Source organism: Podarcis bocagei (assembly GCF_964188305.1).
Source record: "Podarcis bocagei genome assembly, chromosome: 7".
Classification (NCBI taxonomy): Eukaryota; Metazoa; Chordata; class Lepidosauria; order Squamata; family Lacertidae; genus Podarcis; species Podarcis bocagei.
The window spans coordinates 86,124,628-86,143,786 of record NC_138132.1 but is presented as its reverse complement, the minus strand read 5'-3'; the positions used below and the strand labels follow the sequence as shown (position 1 = coordinate 86,143,786).

Here is a 19,159-nt window from a genome sequence, read left to right as displayed (position 1 = left end):
ATTTAAAACACACAATGGCTGTAATCCACACAAAATGTGTTGTTAAAAACAGCATCGAGCTGGCCAGGAACTTTTTCAGAAGGCTCTTTTTGCAAAAGTGCCCAGCTATTCTTTCTAAAGGAATTAGGTCTCTTTACTACTCGGGATGTAGAGAGTCCAGGATCTCCCCATTCACATTTTTGTTGCTTTTTCAGGACTTCTGCAGACTGATGTTTTACTTTCTGCAACACATTCCTAGCACAGCTAATAGCGCATTAGAGGCCGATTCATTCTCCTCTAGCTCCTTTAGCCGATTCATTCTCCTTAGTTCTGCGATGCTGCCCAGACAGTGGCGTAGCGTGGGTTGTTAGCACCCGGGGCAAGGCAAGTAATTTGCGCCCCCTAACCTGTGGATTTGCGCCCCCTAACCCTAACCCCCAGATGTTGCACCCGGTGCAGCCGGCCCCCCTACCCCCCACGCTACACCACTGGCGAGCGCCTCCTAAGCATGTGCAGAGCGCCTCCCTCCGCCCCCGCCACGCGGAGCTCAGCCTGCGCGTGGCCAGGCCCTTTGCATCACACGCGCTTGGCAATCCCCGGCACCTCTCCTCTCCTCTCTCTCTCCCTGGAGAAATGAAGCAGTGACCCGACAAGGAGTAGCAAAGGATGGGCGTGTTTCGTCCCTGATCCAGATGAGATCAAGGCGCCGGCAACGGGAAGGAGGCGGGGGAGAAGCAGGAGCAGGCCAGCCGGGGCTGCTCCAGACCCCCCCCCCATCTCTCCCATCGCCGCTGGAGGGGTCATGGAGGCACTGAGCCCGGGAGGCGGGTAGCCAGCCAGGGTGCACCTACCCAACCTCGCCGCGCCCAGGCGCGCTGCTCTCTCCAGCTTCCTCCCGGCCGGGCCAGCGGCTCCACCTCTTCCTTTGCCTCTTTGAGCCGCTTAATTCCCAGCAAGCGATTAGCAGGCTCGGATCGGATCCTGCGGCAGGCGGCGCCTCCTCCTCCTCCTGGCTTTGCTGCTGCTGCTGCGCGGCTCTTTTCCCTCCACCGACGGCGCGCTGCGCCTTGGAGAGGTTCCCGCTTCCTCGAGGGGGGCCGGCCAAACGGAGACGACGACCCCCCACCGCAAACAAGCCTCGATTGCTTGTCCCTTCCCTCTGGACTCGCACCCCCCCCCAAATGTTGTGGCCGGTGCGGCCGGCACCCCTGGCACCCCCCACGCTACGCCACTGTGCCCAGAGGGTCTGTAGCACAACGAAAGCAGGACAAAAATTAAGCAGAGCGTTCATGTTTTTAAAAGTTTTGGGATTTCAGCAGGAAGTTGATGCGCACGGATCAGAAGGGAAGCAGTTTGGCTGCCCCCAAACTTTTGCAGGCTCAAAACAAATTTGAAAATGGGTTCGCGTATAACCTCCCCAGTAGCATCAAGAGCACAAGTCATCACAAATGTGCAATAAAAACAACGTCCGGGGGCCTCCTCAGTCAGCCCGTCTCTTACCCCAGTTCAAACTTGCTGACTGGCAGGAGAAGTGGCAATTTTATTCCGGGCTGGGATTCGACTGCCTTATTACCTCAAGAGCAGTCAGTTGACATCTGTCTCATTCCAGGGGCCTGCAGGAAGCACAGATCACTTTGGCCGCTCGGCTGGGGGAAGCAGAAGAGAAGATCAAAGTGCTCCATTCAGGTAGCTCTTTCGTGACCAGAATGCTCCTGAGGCTTCCTCTAGCTTCGTGTACAGTGGTACCTCGGGTTACATACGCTTCAGGTTACATACGCTTCAGGTTACAGTAGTGCCCCGCAAGACGAATGCCTCGCAAGACGGAAAACCCGCTAGACGAAAGGGTTTTCCGTTTTTGAGCTGCTTCGCAAGACGATTTTCCCTATGGGCTTGCTTTGCAAGACGAAAACGTCTTGCAAGTGTTCTGATTTTTTTTTCACTCCCCCCCTTTTTCTAAGCCGCTAAGCCGCTAATAGCCTTTTAGCCGCTAATCCGCTAAGCCTTTAATAGCCGCTAAACCGCTAATAGCGCTAATCTGCTAAGCCCCTAATAGGGTTGCTTCGCAAGACGAAAAAACCGCTAGACGAAGAGACTCGCGGAACGGATTAATTTCGTCTTGCGAGGCACCACTGTACAGACTCTGCTAACCCAGAAATAGTACCTCGGGTTAAGAACTTTGCTTCAGGATGAGAACAGAAATCGCACAGTGGCAGCGGGAGGCCCCATTAGCTAAAGTGGTGCTTCAGGTTAAGAACAGTTTCAGGTTAAGAACGGACCTCCGGAACGAATTAAGTACTTAACCCGAGGTACCACTGTATAACCCTCTGTGGATTCGTGCATCTGTGAGGCTCAGTGGGGAACCCAAACATACAAGCACCTTTTAACTGAAGGCAGTTTTCTTTTTCCAACTTTCTATTTGTCTCCTTTTGTTTCAAATGACTCCAGAGATTTCCCCTTGCCACCTCTAATTTATTTGTTTATTATGACATTTATACACCCCACCCACCCAATATTTACTCCATATATCTCAAGATGGCGTACGTGGTGTCCTCACAACAATCCTGTGAGGTAGGTTAGGCTGGGAGGTGACTGGCCCTAAGCCTGCCTTTGAAGCCTCATTTCCCAAGTCCTGGTCCAATACTCTACTACCCCAGGTGTTTCTACCTAGGGCACAGTCCCACCTCTCTCTTCCCTTCCTTTCCAATCCTTCATTAGATCACCCACTGCCTCTAAACGACCCTTTTACATAGTCCTACCCCCAATTAAAACAAAGGGCTTGTTCCTCCTTAAAGAAGGAGGTATCAACCTGGGTCTCTGGGTTGCACCACTTCAGATTTCTCCAAACGAAACAGAACAAATCCTCCTTGCTGCACACAGAAAGCTAGCTTGGAACCTTGGTAGCTAGCTTTCTAGGTGCAGGGAGGTCTTTTATATGTAGAAACAGGTAGATTGTCGGATTCTTAAGCCTTATCAGAGGGAAACTGGCCACTCTCCAGGCACTCGGCTTAAGATCCTTGTTGACCTCCCCGTCTGCGTCTCCTGGCAGTATACAGGCTAGGTCACTATCGGCGATCCTCCTCAAGCGTGAGAAGAACACACCACTCTCCCCTCCTCCCTGCCTCCCCAGGGAGGGGAAAGAGACAGACAGAAATGTATTTACATGTTTTATTTCTGTCCTTGCAGCAGTACAGAGAAACGCGTCTGCACAGTTCAAACTCCAAACAGCAGAGAGATAAACTCCACTCCTGTACTTCCAGTACAGGTCAGATGACACTCTGAGCTAACATCCGGTGCTCAGTACAGTGAATAGACTGTCCCTTTGTTCCCATGGTACAGTCCCAAACATCAACATCCTTTTTTGCTTTGCAGCCACCTGCAGCTCACTCTCGCATTGCTGCTTTTCCGTAACATACTCCCCCAAAAGTATCAATGTGCGTTGCGAGCAAAGTGTGATCCAGAGAAGAAAACAAACAGTTGTTATATATATAACACTCCCCTGTTGTTTCAGTTCCACCCTCGGAACTCCCCGCCACTGGTTTCCCCAGTGTACCTCTCTAGTTGTCTGGCTTCGAAGGAATGAGTGCATCTGCATTACCTTGGCTAGCAACTCTCTGTTGTGTCTTTGTCTCTGACTTAGACACAGCTTCAACCTGTCTTGAGTTGTTAACAATAGCAACACATGCAACAGCTAAGTTAGCAAACTCTTTTGAATACCTCTTGGGTGGTACACCCTTTGTGACTCTCTCATACCTACGTATGAGGTGCTGATCCTCTCTGCTCACTGGTTCAGCCTCTGGACTCTTTGGAGAACCAATTCCAATAGTAAACAGTGGTTCTTCTGCCATCTGTGAAGGCCTATCCATTATGTGAGACTTCCTCTCAATGATTGTGTCAACTGAGCTCTGTGAGCTATCACTGTCACTTTCATCACCACTGTAATCAGTAAAATCATCATCATCAACCGAATCGTCCTCAGTGGGAAATGTGTGAACAATTACTCTCTCCTGTTCGGGAGCACTCTCTAGAAATTTTGTGAGAATCACCTGACCAGATTCAGACAAAATTACTCTGTAGAGACCCTTCTCATATCCCACAAAAATGCCTCTGGCATTCTTTACTCCACCTGGAGCTTCTGTTCTCACATGAGACCCAAAAACCTTAAAATGGGCAACAGAAGGTTTTCTATGGAACAGCTTCTCAAAAGGAGAACTTCCCAAATCTTTTGAAACCTTTCTCAACCACGTGTGATTAAAACACATTAACGACTCCGCCCAATACTCATGTGGCAAATGTGAACTAAGCAATTGCGCATTCATCCCCTTTTGCAATTCTTTGTTCACCCTTACACAGACACCCCTGTTCCACGCTTCCGCTGAAACAGCAACCTTGTGGTTAATCCCTTTCTTTTGCAGGAACTCCTGAAAATCCTGTAAAAGAAAAAATGGCTTCTCATCTGTGAAAAGACAACCAATGTTAGCATCATGCACATTTTTAACCTTGTCACAAAACTCCTTAAACCTTTCTAAGGCTTCTTTTGGTTTCTCTAATGTATATACCCACACATAATGAGAGAAACAATCCACACACACAAGATAATATCTTGCATTGCCTCTAGATGGTGCTAGAGGACCAATCACATCAGCATACACCCGCTGAAAAGCTCTGTCGACCCTGGTCACCTTCCGGGCGTCCTTGGTCACACCTGTGAGAGAAATTTCGTTAGAATCAAATGCATTACATTTCATGTAATCACTTTGATCAAAAGTCAACAAATACAGTCCATCTTTCTCTCTGGCAGAAAGATACAACTCTCCATCTTTGAAGATCTTGCAGCTTTCATCATCATAGGACAGTTTCAGTCCTTTCTTTGCAATCTGCGAAACACTCAGCAGATTGAACTTCAACTCAGGAACCAAGTACACATTGTTAATAGTCAAGTTCAGACTCTCAAGATACACAGTTCCAACCCCGGTCGCTTCCAGCTCCTGACCGTTGGGCCTGCTTCACAGTGAAGCTTTGCTTCTTAAACGTTGAAAACAGACTTCTGTGTGGGGTCATGTGATTTGAGCAACCCGTGTCAATGACAAACATGTTCTCCACTTCTGGTGTGGTTCCTTTCGACATCAAAGCCTTTGCAGGTTTCACCTGGGACTTGGTATGACTTTTGCCTGACGCCTCAGGCTTCGCAGAGCTCCCCTTAGCTCCTTTCTGCTGACGTGGCTTCTTACAGTTCCGCTGAAGATGCCCAGTCTGTCCACAATTGTAACATCGGACAGCGCTCAAAGCTACAGCCTGCTCTCCTGTAGCAACAGCAGTGGGGGAGTCAGAATCCTGTGCTACTCTCCCCCTGTCCTTCACATCCAGTGCTGCAAGGCGATCGTGTTCATTCAGAACAACGGCACACACTCTCCGCGGTCAGGTCCGCGGCCGGTAGGGAACCAAGCTGACTGGCAACAGTTTTATAAGTCTGATTAAGGCTGTTTATAATCATGAAGCAAAATACCTCCTCCTGTAGAGGGAAATTGCGTTCCGCCATCTGCTGGCGCAGGAACTTCATCTCCGTCAAATGCGCTTGTACATCTCCATCAGGCGCAAGCCTCAGATTGGTCAGCTTTTCAAAATGCAGCAACACTGAAGAACCAGCATCTCTCTGATGTGTTCTACGCAGCGTCTCCCAAATCTCTCGCGCGTTGTCTAAATTCCGGATATGCACGAGCTGCTCATCTGAGACACACAGAATAATAGCCGTCCTGGCTTTCACATTCTGTGAGTTCCAACCTTGCATTGGTGCTGCTGGAATGGGGTTCTCAATCACCCCAAAAATCCTCTGATTCTGAAGCAGGGCTTTCATCTTTATAGACCAAGATGAATAATTGTCATTAGTCAGGGGAGGTGGGTAAGGTAAGCCTCCCCCCTTCTTGGCATCCATTTTGAATCCAAGCCTCAGCTCTCACTACCGAGCCTGTAAAATTCCAAGCGTCACTCCTGGTTGTTTATCTGCCTTCTTCACTTGGCAGATAAACCGCAAGCTGCTTAAAAGTCCTTGCAAAGAACAGCGTGATAGTCAAAACACTTTCTGTGTTCCAGCCCCAGTCAGTAAGTTTCCACTCCACTGACTTCCCGTTGCTTAGCAACTGTGCATTCCAGCCTTATCTCGGTATGCAAGGTATTCGGCTGTTTTCCTGTGCTGGTTTCAGCCAAACGCAGACACACAGTGAACCGAAGACTTTTTCTTCACGCGTTCACTTCACACTGCCATAAATTCTCCATACCTTGGGGCTCCGTCGCTCGGCTTTCACTTCGTCTCGATGCCCAGCCGTCTGTGAAGCTTCCAGCTGCACATTGACTTTATTTTCCTTCCCTTGGTGCAGAGGATGAAGAACGATCCATCAACCTCTCATGCAGATTTCCATGGATCAAAACCACCGGCAATGCTACCAGATGTCGGATTCTTAAGCCTTATCAGAGGGAAACTGGCCACTCTCCAGGCACTCGGCTTAAGATCCTTGTTGACCTCCCCGTCTGCGTCTCCCAGCAGGATACAGGCTAGGTCACTATCGGCGATCCTCCTCAAGCGTGAGAAGAACACACCACTCTCCCCTCCTCCCTGCCTCCCCAGGGAGGGGAAAGAGACAGACAGAAATGTATTTACATGTTTTATTTCTGTCCTTGCAGCAGTACAGAGAAACGCGTCTGCACAGTTCAAACTCCAAACAGCAGAGAGATAAACTCCACCCCTGTACTTCCAGTACAGGTCAGATGACACTCTGAGCTAACATCCGGTGCTCAGTACAGTGAATAGACTGTCCCTTTGTTCCCATGGTACAGTCCCAAACATCAACATCCTGTTTTGCTTTGCAGCCACCTGCAGCTCACTCTCGCATTGCTGCTTTTCCGTAACATAGATCATATGCTGTCTTAAGTGGTACTGTCTTGACAAAGGTTTATCATCTCAGTGGAACAAGGCCTAAGTCTAAATCTATGTATATTCAGTATATTCTATGTATATTCAGTAGCATGCATTCCTTCCCAACTTTTTGTTTCTCATGCCTTGCCCACCCTCCCCCAGCTGTCTATATATATATATATATATATATATTCTACAGTAAGAGCAACAAATTACTCCCAAAGCAGATCCAAGTACAGATAAAAGTATAATGCAAAGAATTAAACCTTTTTTTTTAAAAAAAGGGCATTCAAAACAAGTGTATGCATCCATTGCACTTGATCGAAAAGCTGCAGTCAGTGCAAAATGCTGCAGCACGATTGCTGACAGGAGCGAGGCCCTGTCAGAATACAAACCGTGAGGTCAGAGATCTGCACTGGTTGCCTGTTTGCTACCAGGCCAAGTTAAAGGTGTTATAAATTATGAGTATGTAAAGCCCTTAACATCTTGGGACTAGTTTACCTGCGAGATCGTCTTACCCAGCATACTCCCACTTCAATCTGCAGGATTAGCCTGGTTCCCAGAGCCACATATTGCCCATTCTGCATTTCTAAGAACCCAAATGTTTTAGCCTGGCAGCACCTACACTTCGGAACTCCCTGCCTATTGTCACCAGGCAGACTCCTTCGCTGTACAGTGATACCTCAGGTTACATACGCTTCAGGTTACAGACTCTGCTAATCCAGAAATAGTGCCTTGGGTTAAGAACTTTGCTTCAGGATGAGAACAGAAATCGTTCTCCGGTGGCGTGGCAGCAGGAGGCCCCATTAGCTAAAGTGGTGCTTCAGGTTAAGAACAGTTTCAGGTACCACTGTACTCTTTTTGGCCCCTGCTCAAAACATTTTTGTTTAGGAAAGCTGATCGAGGTTTGCAGAATGTTTTTACGCGTATTTTAATCTGTTTTTTGTTTGCTGCTGATTTTAATTATTATTTTCTGAATGTTTTAAAATAGCTGTAGTTAACTGTTTTTTTATTTACAATTTCCTTGCTGCTGCTGCTTTTTAAAACCGCTTTCAGATTTGTTTCTCACAATCAAGCGGTATATAAATTTATGAAAACAAATAAATAAAATAGGTTAAATGACAGCATTGTAAGCTCAAGACAGGGGTCTTTCATTTTGCTACTAATACTCTGCAAAGCACCAGATGATATTTGTTTGCCTTTTATTGATAGATAACGGGTTGCCCAGTTTAAATCAAGCATGGCTGATGACTCACGGGAGTTTTAGGCTATTACATCAACCAGTAAAACCTGCAACAAATTTCATATTGATGGGGGGCACAGCTAAAGTTGCTGGCTGCAACTGATGGGAGTTGTAGTTCAAAACATTTGGGTGGGCACCAGGTTAGCAACGTCTGTCCTAGTATTTTGCTAAAATCTCCTTCCCAGTGATGCTTGCCACATCCAAATTGCTACTGCAGAGTAATATTCTTGAAAAAGGCTTCAGGTCATATCTCTCTCTTGCTGTCCAGAGCAAATATGATCTATCAGATTCCAGTGGAAGGGTGTTTTTGACCCTTTGCTTCTGTTGTCCCCCCCCCCCCCCATTGCTAATCAGCACTGAAGGCAACCCAGACAGAGCTGGTCGACTTGCGGTGTAAATACGACGAAGAGGCGGCTTCAAAGTAAGTCCCTCTACTTGTTCCACTCAGTAACATTTATTTAGTCGTTTATTTGCATTAAGGCATTTCTCAGCTGCTATTCCACCTAAAGAGGTCCAAAGTGTGGGAATGCTCAGGGATGCAGGAGAGGATATATTGTCTAATTATATCCTTATCCAACTTGTGTCAACAAGTTCCCCAATTTCAGCAGAGTAACATTCCCCCTTTTAAACTCACAGCGGATGCGTTTGCTCAGGCTCACTAAAGCCTCTATAATAACTACTCTGGTAATTTCCCCTTATTCCCTCATAAAATAGAAGAGACGACACAGTCTTTTACAAAAGTATAAAAAGAGTTCACTCACATTCTGTTCACAATCTGATCCCAGAAGGCAGACTTAGCTTAGAAAAGTAACATACACTTGGAATCTATCTCATAAGAAGACAGTCCCTTTGTCCACTCTTGGCTGGAAGCCAAGGGAGCATCTTTCACTCAGTAGATGTTGTTTCTTCGATGCATGTGGTGAAAGAGAGAGGGAAGAGAGAGATGGCTGCCTTGCCCTGTGCTTTTATCATTACCTACACAGGTGAGGCTACGCCCACCTCTAGTCACGTGCAGAGGAAGTCTGTCCCAGCCCAGAGGGAAACAGGAAGTTTACCTGCTGGCTGGACAAACATCCCTCCCCATGTCTAAACATGTTCACTCTAGGAATGTTGTACTTGACTGCTCTTGTGTTTCACATCCCACACAAAGTGGCTCAAAGTCACTGCTTTTAACATGCAAAATTGTAGCACTCGAACGAAATGAATAAATAGCAAACAGGCATCATCACTCATCAATTTTTATTTGTATACCGCCTTTCTATCTTACAATACTCAAGGCGGTTTACAAGCTGAAGAAACAAAGAATGTACACCTTATAGCAACCTAATGCAATATAAAAATGTGATAATAAAACAGCGGTGGCAGTGGCAGCTGCAAAATAATAATACAAAATCTAGCAAGAGAGCCAGGGCCATAGTGACCAAAAGCCCAACAAAATCAGATAGACTTATCAGCTCACCTTCCTTTCTTTGTTAGCAGGTCATTAAAACATGTTATAACAATTTACAAGTACGTTCTGTAACACTGATAAAAATACACATTAATACAGCTGAAAGATCACTCCTCTGTCTTCATCAGAAAGTTCTTCCTAAGGTTTAGTCGGAATCTCATTTCTTGCCATTTGAATCCACTGGTCTGAATGCTCCCCTCTGAAGCAACAGAAAACACGCTGCTCCAGCTTGATTCTGTTCCTTGATGTGCTCCCATAATGTTCCTATTGCAGGTGAGGGAGGGGGCAAGATCCCTGAGAGGCCAACTTACCTTTCACAGAGCTTCACTAGACGCTCTTGTGTTTATTTTCCTTGGTCGTGTCCCAGTTGGGGTTCGTTTTTTTTTTTGTCACAGGGCAGGAGTGCCTTTTCCCAGCCTCCTTTTTCTGGCAAGCAGCTGTGGCGATCACACAGGGTCCCCGGACCTTTCACCGTCTATTGATCCCTGTGCCACCACTTTATTTCTCGCTGCCCACCACCCAGGCCCTACCTGGTACAATACTGAGTCCAGTCAGGGTTAAATTGGAACATAAACTTTTGTTTATTTATTGCAGTTTAACAAGCGTGTGGTTTCATAAATCGTATCAGTCAATTAAATTCATGGGGTGCCTATCCAGACCTATAACTTCCGCTACCTGCTCTCACTCACTAAACCACCTCTCAGATATTTACTTGTCTTCCTAACTCCTAACTGTTCCTGACTCAGCTTATTTCTCTACACTAACTCAACCTACCCCCAAACTCTACCCCAATTCACTCACACTCCAACCAACCACCCAGCGAACTCCTCCCTTTGCCCTTCCCAGAGCTGGTTTTATAGTCCCTCTGACTCCACCCCCTGGGTCCTGATTGGGTAACCTGTTTAACTATTTCACCTCCAGCACTCTCATATGTTAAGGTCACAGCAGCATCCTAGAAAGGCAGCCAGAAATGGGTGGTGTGTTGTCGTGGCCCCTCCCCACTCCTCTTCCAGCTGTTTTCAGCATTCTCCTGGCCTGCCTGCTGTTTAGATGCATCTCCCACATTTCTCGTTCCGATTATGCAACAGACTTGGAACGCTTACTCCTATCATGCCCAACCACATGTTCTTTGATCATGCCCTCTGCGACTGTTTGCTTAGGGCAAGGTGGTAAAAAAACGTTGCCTTTGATCAAGATTTTAGCTGCTACATGTTGAATAAGGAAGGATGAGGTGGGGGCAGAGTTTGGCATCCACATTCCTTTTGTGTGGGGTTAGGGGTTGGGGGGGAGGAGAGAGAGGCTTTATCCTTTTAGAGATTCTGCAGCAAGTCCTCCTCTCCCCTTAAAGGTAAAGGTAAAGGGACCCCTGAACGTTAGGTCCAGTCATGACCGACTCTCGGGTTGCGGCACTCATCTCGCTTTACTGGCCGAGGGAGCCAGCGTACAGCTTCCGGGTCATGTGGCCAGCATGACTAAGCCGCTTCTGGCGAACCAGAGCAGCGCACAGAAACACTGTTTACCTTCCTGCCAGAGCGGTACCTATTTATCTACTTGCACTTTGATGTGCTAGGTTGGCAGGAGCTGGGACTGAGCAACGGGAGCTCACCCCGTCACGGGGATTCGAACCGCCGACCTTTTGATCGGCAAGTCCTAGGCTCTGTGGTTTAACCCACAGCGCCACCTGCGTCCCTCCTCTTACTATATAGCATTAACCAAATGTAAGAGAGGTCCAGATGGAGGCTATGGAGCGAGTTTTGTCACCGGAGCAATCCAGCACATTGTAAACTGGTTCTTAAAACAACCAAGCGGTGTGTAAATTTTATGAAATAAATAAAATGAAGGTGGCATCATCAATCAGGGAAGTCGTATGCCACTGCAGAACGTGTCCATTGTATGAAAATTGGTACATTTACACAAACACACTCAAGATATAACGTTTAGCAGTGGTTCTCAACCTGTGGGTCCCCAGATGTTGTTGGACTACAACTCCCATCATCCCTGAGCTCTGGCCTTGCTAGCTAGGGGTGATGGGAGTTGTAGTTCAACAACATCTGGGGACCCACAGGTTGAGAAAGGCTGGTTTAGAGCATGGGTAGGCAAACTAAGGCCTGGGGCCCAGATCCGGCCCAATCGCCTTCTAAATCCAGCTTGCAGACAGTCCAGGAATCAGTGTGTTTTTACATGAGTAGAATGTGTCCTTTTATTTAAAATGCATCTCTGGGTTATTTGTGGGGCATAGGAATTCGTTCATATTCATTTTTTTTTTCAAAATATAGTCCGGCCCCCCACAAGGTCTGAGGGGTGGTGGACTGGCCCACGGCTGAAAAAGTTTGCTGACCCCTGGTTTAGAACATGGAGTATGTTCTATGATGTTTTCCTTGCAAGCAAAACCACAGCTACCTTTTTCTTTTCTCTTTGCCATCCCATGGTGAAACGCAGGCGGGGCTTCCAGAGCCTTGACGATAATATTGCCTTGGATTCAGTTCCAGCCCTTCTGCTAGCCTTTCCCTGCATCCATAAGATATCCAGGTTTCAGTGTACAGTAAAGCAATCTCCCGTCCAAGCTCTGCACTTGTCCTTACATGTTATATAACTGATTGCCTTTGCTTTGCTGCCGCAGGACAGATGAAGTGGCCATGATTATGACGAACCTTGAAAAAGCCAACCAGGTAACCATGGGGAGAGATGAGGGAAGGGCTTTGGGGTCTGCTGGGAAGCGCAAGTGGCCCCCTGCAATTGCTGTCCTTGGCAGATGCACTAACCGCTGCTTCTCTTTCCTTGCAGAGAGCCGAGGCTGCCCAGAGAGAGGTGGAGAGCCTGCGGGAGCAGCTTGCATCTGTAAACAGCTCCCTTCGCCTGGCTTGCTGCTCTCCCCAAGGATCCAGTGGGGTGAGGACAAGGAGGAGACCTTCACTGGGCCTCAGCCTATGTCACGAGGCCTATGGTCAGCCTTCCCCAACCTTGCACCCTCCTGAAGTTTGGGACTACAACTTCCTTGCTGGCTGGGCATGATGGGAGTTGTAATCCAAGACCACTTTTTTTTGGTGGGAGGCAGGCTTGCCTAAGTGAATTGACCTAGTTTTGTTGCCCCCAATCCCTTGGTAAATATTTGAGAGATTCTCCAAATTGAGAGTTTGCAGTCTTGAACCAGCAACCTTAGCAGCCCAAGGCTTGGGGCTTTGCCTTGTGAGTGAGTAGGGATTTTGTGTGCCCAGGCCCCAGAGGCGTGCAACATCGGCCCCTGCAGTTGGCAGGAAGTGTAGAGCCTCTGGATTGGTCAGTCCTCCAGGAAACTGGCCTCCTGCCCCTGAAAAGGCAACAAAGCAGACCGAATGAACTTCAGTTACCAGTGGAAGCCCCCCCAACACAAGGACCCTCCTCCAAGCAGGAATGGCTCCACGAGGACCCCAATTTGCCTCTGTATTTCCATTGGCCTAACGAGGCTGAACTTTGGAGGCCCTCTCCAAAATTCGGGATGCTTCAGTCCTCCATCTTTATTCAAAATGGCTTCCAAACGTAGGTGAGAATTGGCTCTCTCACCTCAGGAACCATCCAGCCAAATTAGGCAACGATATCTCAAGAGACGTTTGAACCCACAGAGGGCAGACTGACAATCACTTTCAAAAAACTAAAGAAAAACTAAAGAGCTCTGTGGGGTTTGGACCCATGTACCTACGGATTGCCTTTCCTGGCATGCCCCGTGGAGGACCTTAAGGTCCACAAATGACAACATTTTGGAGGTCCCAGGTCGCAAGGTGGTTAGATTGGTCTCAACTAGGGCCAGGGCCTTTTCAGTACTGGCCCCGACTTGGTGGAACGCTCTGTCACAAGAGACTAGGGCCCTGCGGGACTTGACATCTTTCCGCAGGGCCTGCAAGACAGAGCTGTTTCGCCTGGCCTTTGGTTTGGACTCAGTCTGACCCTTATGTTTCCCTCCCCTTATGGTTTTGATCTATGGGCTACTTTTAAAATGAGGCTGCATTTTAAATTGCATTTTAACCTGTATTTTAAATTGGGGTTTTCTTTCTATTAGATTTTTACTGTAATTTTACTGGTGTTAGCCGCCCTGAGCCCAGCTCTGGCCAGGGAGGGCGGGGTATAAATAAATATTAGTAGTAGTAGTAGTAGTAGTAGTATTTGTTCAGTTTCGGTTTCAGTTTCTGTTAATTGGTTCTCGTGAGAAACTTGCAGATTCTAGCTTCACCAATTAACTCAAGCTGGTGTCAATTTACTCTTGGCAGAAAGCCCAGGTCTGCTTGACCTAGAAACTACTCACTCTGATTGGTTAACGAGCAGCACTCAACTCTGTTATCTAGGGATTGCTAGCACAGTTTGGTGTGAGGTGTGTTAGGAGTTAGAAGTGCTGTGTATGGTTATGAGAGAGAGAGAGAGAGAAAGAAAGAAAGAGGATTTATTTTTGTTTTATTTGTATGCAGAAACTCTGCTGGTTTTATTTTTCCTTTTAATAAATCCTGTAAATAGTTATGCTGAGTCTAGCTGACTAGTCATTACTGCCGCAACTAGCTTCTTCGCTGTGCAGGAAAACTCTGCTACGTTTGGGCTAAAGCCAATAGGGCTATGCCTGACACTCCAAAGTTCCATGAGGTTATGGGCATTGTGCTGCCAGCCTGAGTTGTGGTGGTGTCAGCATCAACGGCGTTGGTTCCAGTAGTTCCAGAAGTTGTTGTTCTCTGGCTGGTTCCTGACCGTGGTGAGCTGGTGACGCAGCGGACAGAAGGACAACAGCTGCAGCGTGTGAGTGCTGGGTGCTGTGGTTCCTGTTTTCTCTCTCGGTGGTCGTGAGTAGCTGGTTCCGGGTTCCAGGGACATCGCTCTCAAGATGGCCTCACAACCAGGTCAGATGGCTTTTGAGCGTCTGAATGACTCCAATTACTTGCTGTGGTCGGAACGCATGCAGGCCGTGCTGCAGAGGGATCGTCTCTGGCAAGTGGTGAGTAAGTTTCCTACGAAGCCTGATGATGAAGACCTCGATAAAGACCAAAGAGCAAGGGCCACAATTGTCTTGGGGCTGGAAGATTCCCAGTTGCCGTATGTGAGGGGAATCAAGACAGCTAGAGGTGTGTGGCAAGCACTTAAAGAACTCCATGTGCGTGAGACAGTGGTTTCCAAGCTGTTCATTCGCAAGGCATTGTACAAGGCAATGTTACAGCCTGGGGTTACAATGCAGGAACACCTACACAGTTTACAGTTAAAGTTTGCTGCGCTACAGGAAAGAGACTGTGCGTTAGACCAGCAGGAGAAGGTGGCTATTATTTTGAGTTCTCTCCCGGAAAGCTGGGATAATTTAGTTTTGTCTCTAGAAGGCATGCAGGAGCATGATTTATCAGTCAGTTACGTTACTGGGCGTTTGATTGAAGAATGGCAGAAGAGGCAAGAAAGGTTGTTGGCTGCAGAGGCTTCTACAGGTGGACGGTTTGGAAGGAGTTCTCATGCCGTGCCAGAGGTGAAGCAAGAGCAGCGTACCGGTGAGGAGTCAGCGTTTGCTGTTAGGCGTTGTTTCCGATGTGGGTCTTCAGCGCATCTAAAACGACAATGTCCGGAGTTGGTCAAGTCTCAGTTGCCGGTGCAGGAGCAGAGACGAGATCAGCAGCAGCAGCAGCGTAAAAAGAAATTCTTCAAACGAAAACAGTCGGCTCAGCTGGTGACCGGCGAGGTCAAGATTGCTGATGAGAAACAAGCGGTCTGGGTGGTCGATTCGGGAGCGTCTCGCCACATCGTGAATTCAGATGAATTGTTTGTTTCCAAGAACTCAGCACAGCGCAGCCAGGTGGCTCTAGCAGACGGAAGTACTTCCGAAGTGATTTCGGGGGGTGCAGTTTATGTTCCTTGTCTGCGTGAATGCCTGCAAAATGTACTTTGTGTGCCGTCATTAAGGAGCAATCTGATGTCTGTAGATTGTTTGCTAAAAGCTGGGTTTAAAGTGTATTTTGAAGGAGACAGTTGCATTATTAAGAAGGCTGGTGAGATTTTAGGCACTGCTAAGTCAGAGGGAGGCTTGTTTTGGCTTAAAGCAGGATCTCAAGTTGCAGCAGTAGTCAGTAAATCTCAGCCTACAGTGAATAACAAAGCTATACATGACAACTGTGTGCACTTATTGCATAGGAAAATGGGGCATGCTTGCTGGAAAAGTGTACTAAAAATGTCTGAATTGGCTGATGGGGGTAATTTAAAGAGTTGTAACAAGTACCTTGATTGTAATGTGTGTAAAAAGGTTAAAACCCACAGAGTCTCTTACCCCAGAAGTGACAGAGTTAGTGAGTCACCGCTACAGCTGGTTCACATGGACGTAATTGGTCCATTTGCTGTAAGCAGGGGTGGATCGCGTTTTTCACTAACAATTGTGGATGACGCCACGCGTTATTCTTGGGTTTCTCCCATGAAGATTAAGGGTGACGTGTTCACTAAGTTTAAAGGCTGGGTGGCATCTGTGGAAAGATTTCTGTCCATTAAACTCAAAAGGATTCAGACGGACAGAGGTGGCGAATTTATGTCAAATGCCTTTAAAGATTGGTTACAAAAGCGTGGCATTGGGCATAGAAAAACAAACGTTTTTTCCCCAGAGGAGAATGGCGTTGCAGAGCGGAAAAACAGATCTTTACAAGATATGATGTTTGCCATGCTTGATGATGCTGATTTGCCCATGTCTTATTGGGGGGAGAGCATGCTCACCGCGTGTTATCTCCAAAATAGGCTCTTTCATCAAACCATAGGTACAACCCCGTACTTTAAATTGTTTCAGAAAAAACCTAAAATTGACCATTTGCATGTGTTTGGATCAAAAGCCTGGGTATTAATTCCGAAACAAATGAGAAAGAAGGGAGATCCTAAGACCAAACAGTTAGTGTTTGTGGGTTACCAGGAGCTGGGAAAAGGTTTTCGCTTTGCTGAAGGGACAAATGGCATTGTGATCTCCAGGAATGCCAGTTTTTGTGAACATAGTGGCTGGGAGAGACTACATGCCAATACTGAGGTTTGGTTTGAACCTTCCCAGGAGCTTCATGACTCTGAAGGTAGACACAGAGAGTCAGAGTCTGAGGGGGAGGAAAGTTCAGATAAGAGCTCTCAAGAAAGTGAGAGACCAGTGGCTAAGCAACAAAAGAGAGGTCGTAGTTCTGAGGAGGAAAGTGGGTCAGAAGAAAAATTTTCTCCCAGAAGATCTAAAAGACAAAACAAAGGAGTGCCTCCGGTGCGTTTTTCTCCAGATACTGCAAATGTGTTTAGTGTAAGTGCAGAACCCAAGAGTTTTCAGGAGGTGTTAAAGTTACCAAAAGAGGAGGCAGAGCGCTGGAAACAGGCAATGGAGGAAGAGATGTCCTCTCTGAATGAGCACAAGGTTTTTACACCAGTGGCAGCGCCTGAGGGGGCAAAGATTGTAGGCTGCAGGTGGGTGTACAAAAGACTTAGGCCCGGTTAGGACATATCTAGGGTTGGAAGTGTGCTGGGCCCAAGATGGCAGCTGCCTAATTAGTCAGCAGAACAAAGTTAAACAACTACTGACTACATACAGGATGCAGGATTGCAAAGGGGCAGCGGTGCCTATGGATCCAGGTTTCATAAAAACACTTCACATAGATGAGAGTCCTGAATTTGAACACCCTGATGTATATCACTCTGTAATTGGAAGTTTATTGTATATAGCACAGTGGTCCAGACCTGATATTAGCTATGCAGTAGGCATATTAAGTAGATTGGTCTCAAAACCCACACTAAATGCCTGGAAAGGGGTAAAACAAGTTCTGAGATATCTCAAACAGACAATTGGCTATATGTTACAATTAAATTCTTCCGAGGATGAAATGTTGAGTTGCTACTGTGATAGTGACTGGGGAAATTTGCCAGATAGAAAATCTGTCACAGGACTAGTCATAATGGTCGGTGGAGCTTTAATCAGCTGGCGGTCACGCAAGCAAGACGTAGTAAGTGTGTCATCAACGGAATCAGAGTATGCCGCATTGAGTGAATTGTGCAACGAGGTGATTTATTTCAAGCATTTGATGGCAGATTTAAATGTAAATTGTGAAGAACCGGTACAAGTTTACATTGATAATCAAGCTTGTATAACCTTAAGTAAAACAGAGGGCTTCAAATCGCGTTCAAAACATATCTCTGTAAAATACCAAAATGTACGTTGCTGTGTACAAGACAATGTAATCACCTGTACTTATGTGTCAAGTGAAGAAAATGTAGCAGATGTGTTAACTAAACCATTGGCAAAGATAAAGAACAAGCGAATGTGCAAGGGTTTAGGTTTGCTGGAAAAATAATCTCCTACATAGGTGTATTTGGTGTTAATTGTTCAGCAGAATCTGTGAGGGGGTGTTCAGTTTCGGTTTCAGTTTCTGTTAATTGGTTCTCGTGAGAAACTTGCAGATTCTAGCTTCACCAATTAACTCAAGCTGGTGTCAATTTACTCTTGGCAGAAAGCCCAGGTCTGCTTGACCTAGAAACTACTCACTCTGATTGGTTAACGAGCAGCACTCAACTCTGTTATCTAGGGATTGCTAGCACAGTTTGGTGTGAGGTGTGTTAGGAGTTAGAAGTGCTGTGTATGGTTATGAGAGAGAGAGAGAGAGAAAGAAAGAGGATTTATTTTTGTTTTATTTGTATGCAGAAACTCTGCTGGTTTTATTTTTCCTTTTAATAAATCCTGTAAATAGTTATGCTGAGTCTAGCTGACTAGTCATTACTGCCGCAACTAGCTTCTTCGCTGTGCAGGAAAACTCTGCTACGTTTGGGCTAAAGCCAATAGGGCTATGCCTGACACTCCAAAGTTCCATGAGTATTTTCCCTGTGAACCGCCTCGTCTTTTGCAGGACAAAGTGAATTACTCCCTGTGCCCAGGGCCCCGGCTGGAGGCAGCGCTGGCCTCGAAGGACCGGGAGATCCTTCGCCTTCTCAAGGAGATCCAGCATTTGCAAAACTCCCTGCAGGAGCTAGAAGAGTCTTCGGCCAACCAGATTGCAGACCTGGAGCGACAGGTGGCAGCCAAGAATGATGCAATAGAGGTTGGTGATGCAGAATGCAGAGTTGAGCTTAAGTCCTTCCCTGCAGACTCTTGTTGTGTTGGGGGGGGGGGAGAGAGCTGAGGGGGGGATGGATTGAGCCCCACCCCACCCTTCACAACTCACCCCACCTGCCTAAAGGTTGCTTTTTTTAAGAATCAGAAGGGCTTTGTTCACTTATTTGAATCTGACCTCATTATTCATTGATGAAGTTAATCTAGAATCAGTAGCTGTATCCATTAAATAGTGTGTTTTTTTTACTATTCCCACAAGTCGCTTTGGGTTGCTTGCGTGAGAAAAGCGACTGAAAATATAACAAATGGTAGCAATAATATACTCAGAGTAGACCCGCTGAAATTAGTGTGCATGACTAACATAGGTCCCCTGATTTCAATGGGTATGCGCCAAGTATGAATTCAAGTGGACCTAACCCAAGGTTCGTAGCAAGATATATATGTATATATTTCACATACTGTGTACATAAAAATGTATGGCTGTCACCGCACAGCTACCATGGGACAATTTGTCCTGCTGCATCACAACCCTGGATTTGCATG

At 46.8% G+C, this 19,159-nt stretch overlaps 1 protein-coding gene across 3 annotated transcripts in view; it reads left to right on the top strand.

The window, feature by feature from the left end:
• The window catches only part of CUX2 (cut like homeobox 2), a 259,733-nt gene that overhangs the window by 205,927 nt on the left and 34,647 nt on the right, over positions 1-19,159 (top strand). For 2 of the 3 annotated variants that reach the window (XM_081202920.1, XM_081202921.1), the window contains 5 exons: positions 1,589-1,665; positions 8,484-8,550; positions 12,200-12,248; positions 12,364-12,468; positions 18,414-18,605. In XM_081202920.1, coding sequence (XP_081059046.1) covers positions 1,589-1,665; positions 8,484-8,550; positions 12,200-12,248; positions 12,364-12,468; positions 18,414-18,605 — 490 coding nt within the window. The remainder of the gene's footprint in view (positions 1-1,588; positions 1,666-8,483; positions 8,551-12,199; positions 12,249-12,363; positions 12,469-18,413; positions 18,606-19,159) is intronic. The other variant, XM_081202922.1, reaches the window with a different exon arrangement.